The 7,630-nt window shown below is 53.0% G+C and overlaps 1 protein-coding gene across 2 annotated transcripts; it reads right to left on the reverse strand.

Moving 5' to 3' along the window:
* Positions 1-3,480: 3,480 nt before the first annotated feature.
* Positions 3,481-7,087, reverse strand: LOC123140129 (collagen alpha-1(III) chain-like). Of its 2 annotated transcripts, XM_044559865.1 has the most exons (3): positions 6,923-7,087; positions 4,430-6,806; positions 3,481-4,156 (listed from the first exon to the last, which is right to left on the reverse strand). In XM_044559865.1, exons 1-3 carry the CDS (start codon positions 6,951-6,953, stop codon positions 3,697-3,699), a joined length of 2,868 nt encoding a protein of 955 aa, XP_044415800.1. In that variant the 5' UTR covers positions 6,954-7,087; the 3' UTR covers positions 3,481-3,696. The 2 variants fall into 2 exon arrangements, with proteins under 2 accessions (XP_044415800.1, XP_044415799.1); XM_044559864.1 differs by having other exon boundaries at positions 3,481-6,806.
* Between the last annotated feature and the right edge of the window lie 543 nt (positions 7,088-7,630).

The raw sequence follows: 7,630 nt of genomic DNA on the forward strand, positions 1-7,630 counted from the left end.
AAATGTTTCCAATTTTCTGATTTTCTTGTGAAATTAAAAAATTGTGAGTTTGGAAAATGTTCATGAATCCAAAAAAATCATGATTGTTTTTAAAAAATCATGCATTTGGGAAAAGCAATAGAAAGAAGAAATAAGAATAGAAAATAAAAAAAATGAAAAATCAAAGAAATAAAAGAAAGAAAACAAAAAATGACTAGAAAACCCTAAAATCAACACCAAAACCAAATGGAAGCTTCCAACAACTAATTTTTTTTAGGCAATATGGGCTTTATTAATTGTTCAGAGACAATGTTTAAAGGTATTGGATTGGGATCATAGGGGATTCCTAACAAAACTTGATGACCAATACCCAAATCGAAGAAGCGCAAGAAACAATTGGGTACACCTTCTACCACAGATCCGTAGGCAAGATCTTTGTTGACAAGAATGGAACCTTTCTAAAAAAGGAGTTTCTCTCGAAAAAAGTGAGTGGGAGGAAAGTAGAACTTGATGAGGTAATTGTACCTTCTCTCGAATTGGAAAGTAGCACATCAGAGAAATCCATTCCCGTGATGCCTACACCAACTAGAGAGGAAGCAAATGATCATGATTATGAAACTTTAGATCAACTTGCTACTAAACCTCGTAGGTCAACCAGAGCACAATCCTGCACCAGAGTGGTACGGTAATCCTATTCTGGAAGTCACGTTATTAGACCAAGGCAAACCTACGAACTGTGAAGAAGCTATGACGAGCCCAGATTCCGAAAGATGGCTTGAGGCCATGAACTCTGAGATAGGATCCATGTATGAGAACAAAGTGTAGACTTTGGTGGACTTGCCCAAGCCATTGAAAATAAATGGATCTTCAAGAAGAAGACAGACGTTGATGATGATGTCACCATCTACAAAGCTCGACTTGTCACAAAAGGTTTTTGATAAGTTCAACGGGTTGACTACGATGAGACCTTCTCACCCATAGCGATGCTTAAGTCAGTCCGAATCATGTTAGCAATTGCCACATTTTATGATTATGAAATCTGGCAAATGGACATCAAAACTGTATTCCTTAATGGATTTCTTAAAGAAGAGTTGTATATGATGCAACCAGAAGGTTTTGTCGATCCTAAAGGTGCTAACAAAGTGTGCAAGCTCCAGCGATCCATCTATGGACTGGTGCAAGCATCTCGGAGTTGGAATATACCCTTTGATGGGGTGATCAAAGCATATGGTTTTATACAGACTTTCGGTGAAGCCTGTATTTACAAGAAAGTGAGTGGGAGCTCTATATCATTTCTGATATTATATATAGATGACATATTGTTGATTGGAAATGATATATAATTTCTGGATAGCATAACGGATACTTGAATAAGAGTTTTTCAATTAAAGACCTCGGTGAAGCTGCTTATATATTGTGCATCAAGATTTATAGAGATAGGCTGAGATGCTTAATAGGACTTTCACAAAGCACATACCTTGACAAAATTTTGAAAAAGTTCAAAATTGATCAGTCAAAGAAAGGGTTCTTGCCTGTGTTACAAGGTGTAAAGTTGAGTCAGACTCAAAGCCCGACCACTGGAGAAGATAGAAAGAAAATAAAAGTCATTCCCTATGCCTTAGCCATAGGTTCTATCATGTATGCTATGTTGTGTACCAGACCTGATGTGTGCCTTGCCATAAGTTCGGTAGGGAGGTATCAAAGTAATCCAAGAGTGGATCATTGGACAGTGGTCAAAAACATTCTGAAGTACGTGGAAAGGACTAAGAATATGTTTCTTGTTTATGGAGGTGACAAAAAGCTCACTGTAAATGGTTACGTCGATGCTAACTTTGACACTGATCCAAATGACTCTAAGTCACAAACCGGATACATATTTGTGTTGAATGGTGGAGCTGCCAATTGGTGCAGTTCCAAGCAGAGCATCATGACGGGATCTACGTGTGAAGAGGAGTACATAGTTGTTTTGGAAGCAGCAAATAAAGGAATCCAGATTTTATAAGAGAACCAAACACATAAAGAGACGCTTCAACTCCATTCGTAAAAATGTCAAGGATGGAAACATAGAAATTTGCAAGATACATATGGATCTGAATGTAGCAGACCCATTGACTAAGCCTCTTCCATGAGAATAACATGATCAGCACCAAGACTCCATGGGTGTTAGATTCATTACAATGTAATCTAGATTATTGACTCTAGTGCAAATGAGAGACTGAAGGAAATATGCCCTAGAGGCAATAATAAAGTTGTTATTTTATATTTTTTTATTCATGATAAAATTTTATTATTCATGCTAGAATTGTATTGATCGGAAACTTAAATACATGTGTGAATATATAAACAAACACCGTGTCCCTAGTGAGTCTCCACTAGACTAGCTCGTTGATCAAAGATGATTGAGGTTTCCTAACCATGGACATGAGTTGTCATTTGATAACAGGATCACATCATTAGGAGAATGATGTGATGGACAAGACCCGTCCATTAGCTTAGCATAATGATCGCTCAGTTTTACTGTTATTGCTTTCTTCATATCAAATACATATTCCTTCGACTGTGAGATTATGCAACTCCCGGATACCGTAGGAATGCCTTGTGTGCTATCAAACGTCGCAACGTAACTGGGTGATTACAAAGTTGCTCTACAGATATCTTCGAAGGGGTTTATCAAGTTGGCATAGATCGAGATTATGATTTGTCACTCGAGTATCGGAGATGTATCTCTGGGCCCTCTCGGTAATATATATCATAAGCTTGCAAGCAAACGACTAAGGAGTTAGCCACGAGGTGATGTATTACGGAACGAGTAAAGATACTTGCCGGTAACGAGATTGAACTAGGTATAGAGATACCGACGATCGAATCTTGGGAAAGTAACATACCGATGGACAAAGGAAATTATGTATGTTGCCATAACGGTTCGACCGATAAAGATCTTCGTAGAATATGTAGGAGCCAATATGGACATCCAGGTTCCTCTATTGATTATTGAATGAAGAGGTGTGTCGGTCATGTCTATATAGTTCTCGAACTCGTAGGTTCCGCACTCTTAACGTTCGTTGACGATATAGTGTTATATGAGTTATGTGATTTGGTGAACGAATATTATTCGGTGTCCCAAAAGTAGAAGTGAAAAAGATGCAAAAACAGAAGCAAAAGCCCAAACCAACAGGGCCTTAATGCATTTAGCAACTCATGTAAGCACCTTTTCATTGGAAGAGGCCTCCTAGAAAGGGAGCTGGGCTGTTTTCAAGATGTTGGAGCCGAGTGTTTTGGGCCCAACTTCTCCAATTCCACCTTCATTGTTGTTGGGAACTTGGAGATACTCTGAACTTATTTTTTTTCACCAAGTTGCTGAAGAACTTGTGCAGTACAAGGCTGCTGAAGAAGTTGAGCGTGTTAGCTGATCAGAATCATCTGGCAACGACGAGCAGAAGAAGAAACATCGAGTGTTTGAACACACATGTTACACACGTGAAGTTCAAAAGAACTTACAAATGACAGAAACATGTGGAGTACATACACACGCGTACCGTACATGATTTACAGACATACAAAACGTGTGAAACTCACACGAACACTTCACTTGTGGAACACTAGCCCAAAATATACGAACAATGAAGCAGCTTAAGCCCCAGATGAACCCAAACATTAGTGGTGTGTGTACTAACTGCAGCGACAAGAACAAGAGCGGTCCTCTCCCGGCTCTGCACTTCACATCACATTCGTGTTGGTCCTTGGAGCCGCGCCGTGAAGCACCGCGGTGCCGGCCGATGTCGTCACCTGCTGGGCCTTGCTCGCCACGGCCGTGCCGACGCCGGCCACCTTCTCGTACACCGTGCTCGCTAGCTTCTTGCCGTACTCCGTGGCGCCCGCCACCGCAGACTTGATCATGTCGTACACCGTGCTCGCCAGCTTCTTGCCGTACTCCGTGGTGCCCGCCGCCGCAGACTTGATCATGTCGGTGTACGTCGCGCCAGGCGCGCCCTCCGTGCCCGTCGCGTCCGTGGCTGCGTTCTTCAGCCCCTCCGTGGCCGTCGCGTCCGTTGCCGTGCCGGTGTAGGACGCCCGCGTTCCCTCTTGCGGCAAGTCGAGGTCCCTCTTCCCGGCACCTGCGGTCACCGATTCAGGGGCGGCAGTTGCGCTGGAGTCGTCCTGCGCGTTCCCGCCAGCGCCGAAGCCGGGGGTGACCTGCTGCGCCTTGCTCGCCACGACCGTGCCGACGCCGGCGACCTTCTCATATACCGTGCCAGCTGCCGTGTTCTTGAGCCTGTCCGTGTCGCTCCCGGTGTACTCGGCGTCCGTGGGTGCGTCGTTCCATTCCTCCCCGGTGCCGTCCGACACCGGCATTGCCTCATACTCTTTGCTCACGTCGACGTCCATCTTCCGTGCGCCGACTTGCTTGGGGTCGTCTGACACAGTCATCGCCTCGAAGTTACGGACGGCGTCCGCCGTGCCGATGTCTTCGCCACCTCGCGGCATGGGCGTCCTCGAGTTCAGCACGGCCGGGTCCTCGACGACAGGGCTGCCGAGATCGCCGAGCCGCACCCCCGGAGCGTCGTCGCGCTTCACCTCCTGCGCCGACGCCGGGCCGTCCAAACCGCCAAGCCGCATCCCCGCGGCGTCGTCGCGCTTCACCTCCTGCGCCGACGCCGGGCCGTCCAAACCGCCAAGCCGCATCCCCGCGGCGTCGTCGCGCTTCACCTCCTGCGCCGACGCCGGGCCGTCCAAATCGCCAAGCCGCACCCTCGGAGCGTCGTCGCGCTTCACCTCCTGCGCCGCTGCCGGGGCGCCAAGGTCACCAAGCCGCACCCCCGGAGCGTCATCGCGCTTCACCTCCTGCGCCGCTGCCGGGGCGCCAAGGTCACCAAGCAGCACCCCCGGAGCGTCGTCGCGCTTCACCTCCTGCGCCGCTGCCGGGGCGCCAAGGTCACCAAGCCGCACCCCCGGAGCGTAGTCGTGCTTCACCTCCTGCGTTGCTGCCGGGCCGCCCAAATCGCCGAGCCGCACCCCCGCGGCATCGTCATGCTTCATCTCCTGCGCCGCTGCCGGGGCGCCAAGGTCACCAACCCGCACCCCCGGAGCGTCGTCGCGCTTCACCTCCTGCGCCGCTGCCGGGCCGCCCAAATCGCCGAGCTGCACCCCCGGAGGGTCGTCGCGCTTCACCTCCTGCGCCGCTGCCGGGGGGCCAAGGTCACCAAGCCGCACCCCCGGAGCGTCGTCGCGCTTCACCTCCTGCGCCACTGCCGGGGCACCAAGGTCACCAAGCCGCACCCCCGGTGCGTCGTCATGCTTCACCTCCTGCGCTGCTGCCGGGCCGCCCAAATCGCCGAGCCGCACCCCCGCGGCGTCGTCATGCTTCATCTCTTGCGCCGCTGCCGGGGCGCCAAGGTCACCAACCCGCACCCTCGGAGCGTCGTCGCGCTTCACCTCCTGCGCCGCTGCCGGGCCACCCAAATCGGCGAGCTGCACCCTCGGAGCGTCGTCGTGCTTCACCTCCTGCGCCGTTGCCGGGCCGCCAAGGTCACCAAGCCGCACCCCCGGAGCGTCGTCGCGCTTCACCTCCTGCGCCACTGCCGGGGCACCAAGGTCACCAAGCCGCACCCCCGGTCCGTCGTCATGCTTCACCTCCTGCGCTGCTGCCGGGCCGCCCAAATCGCCGAGCCGCACCCCCACGGCGTCGTCATGCTTCATCTCTTGCGCCGCTGCCGGGGCGCCAAGGTCACCAACCCGCACCCCCGGAGCGTCGTCGCGCTTCACCTCCTGTGCCGCTGCCGGGCCGCCCAAATCGGCGAGCTGCACCCTCGGAGCGTCGTCGTGCTTCACCTCCTGCGCCGCTGCCGGGGGGCCAAGGTCACCAAGCTGCACCCCCGGAGCGTCGTCGCGCTTCACCTCCTGCGCCACTGCCGGGGCACCAAGGTCACCAAGCCGCACCCCCGGTGCGTCGTCATGCTTCACCTCCTGCGCTGCTGCCGGGCCGCCCAAATCGCCGAGCCGCACCCCCGCGGCGTCGTCATGCTTCATCTCTTGCGCCGCTGCCGGGGCGCCAAGGTCACCAACCCGCACCCCCGGAGCGTCGTCGCGCTTCACCTCCTGCGCCGCTGCCGGGCCGCCCAAATCGGCGAGCAGCACCCTCGGAGCGTCGTCGTGCTTCACCTCCTGCGCCGCTGCCGGGGGGCCAAGGTCACCAAGCCGCACCCCCGGAGCGTCGTCGCGCTTCACCTCCTGCGCCGCTGCCGGGGCGCCAAGGTCACCAAGCCGCACCCCCAGAGCGTTGTCGCGCTTCACCTCCTTCGCCGCTGCCGGGGCGCCAAGGTCACCAAGCCGCACCCCTGGAGCGTTGTCGCGCTTCACCTCCTTCGCCGCTGCCGGGGCGCCAAGGTCACCAAGCCGCACCCCTGGAGCGTCGTCGTGCTTCACCTCCTTCGCCGCTGCCGGGGCGCCAAGGTCACCAAGCCGCACCCCAGGAGCGTCGTCGCGCTTCACCTCCTGCGTCGCTGCCGTGGCGCCAAGGTCACCAAGCCGCACCCCCGGAGCGTCGTTGTGCTCGGGACTGGAGTCCGCGAAGATGGGCTTGTCCTCGACGACTTGCTGCTGGTATCCGCCCTTCTCCACCTCGGCTTCCCTCGTCGCCGCATTCTCCTCGTCCTCGCCGGTGCTGTTGCTATCACCGCCCCCGGTGTCCTGCTCGTGATCGTGATCGTGATCGTGGCCGTGGCCGGCGATGGTGTTCTTCATCTTCCTCATCCTGTCCTTGACTCTCCTGAACATCGGCCTGTGCTCCTTCTCGTCCTGGTGCATCTGTTGCTGCCCGCCCTTCTCAGCTGCAGGCACACACATTTGCAAGTAAATCAACAATGAACTCGTCATAACGGATATACCAATGGCGACGCCGTGCCGGGGGGAATCCAGAGACGAAATTCGGTGTCGCACTACTCACCGGCGATGTTGTCGGGGGCCGGCGCGTCCATCGTCGCACTTACGTCGGTACGGTGCAGCTGCTCTCTCTCTGTGTGTGTGAGACGGTGAAAGCATAGATCGATCGAGGATGGATAGATATAATATAAGCGGAGCAGAACGAGCGCTCGTGGTGGGCGCACACGTGTACGTGGGGTGGGTGGAGACGCGTGGTGCTGCTGCTCCGTGCCGACTGGATTTAGTTTGCTGCTCCGTGCCGACTGAAATTGCTCTGCGGACCATAATTGCCAGCCGACGTACGTACGCGTCGTGCCGACTGAAATTGCTGTGCCAGCCGACGTAAGCGTCGTGCCAAACGTCGGGGTTTGCCTCTTTGGTCGGTGTTTTTTCTTTGAGAGAAAAGAAAATATCTACTACTCTCTCTATTATTTTAACACGGTACAATCGAAGTCGGTCATATACTCACATACACGAGCACCTTCGAGAGACTAAGCCGACATAGCATCTTAAGATTTTACAAAGTCATCACAGACGTCTTGCAGTCGATGGGAGGGAACATCTTCTTCCACTGAACGAACATCGCCGGAAGCCTGAAATAAATCCAAAAATAATGCAAGCACCAATGTCAAGTCTAGGATATCAATTCTGATGGGCTGGGGATACCATTGTCCTCCGAACCATCCAACCATATGTTGGTTCGCGCTACTCTCTATTCTATAATGTACTATGC

This window comes from Triticum aestivum, chromosome 6B (genome assembly GCF_018294505.1).
Source record: "Triticum aestivum cultivar Chinese Spring chromosome 6B, IWGSC CS RefSeq v2.1, whole genome shotgun sequence".
Lineage (NCBI taxonomy): Eukaryota > Viridiplantae > Streptophyta > Magnoliopsida > Poales > Poaceae > Triticum > Triticum aestivum.

Bases quoted from the DNA above. Each gene is read 5' to 3' on its own strand.
- LOC123140129 (XM_044559864.1), bottom strand. From the start codon at position 6,953: ATGGACGCGCCGGCCCCCGACAACATCGCCG. The intron at 6,807-6,922 runs GTGAGTAGTGCG...GTGTGCCTGCAG, and splicing joins GGCCCCCGACAACATCGCCG to CTGAGAAGGGCGGGCAGCAA.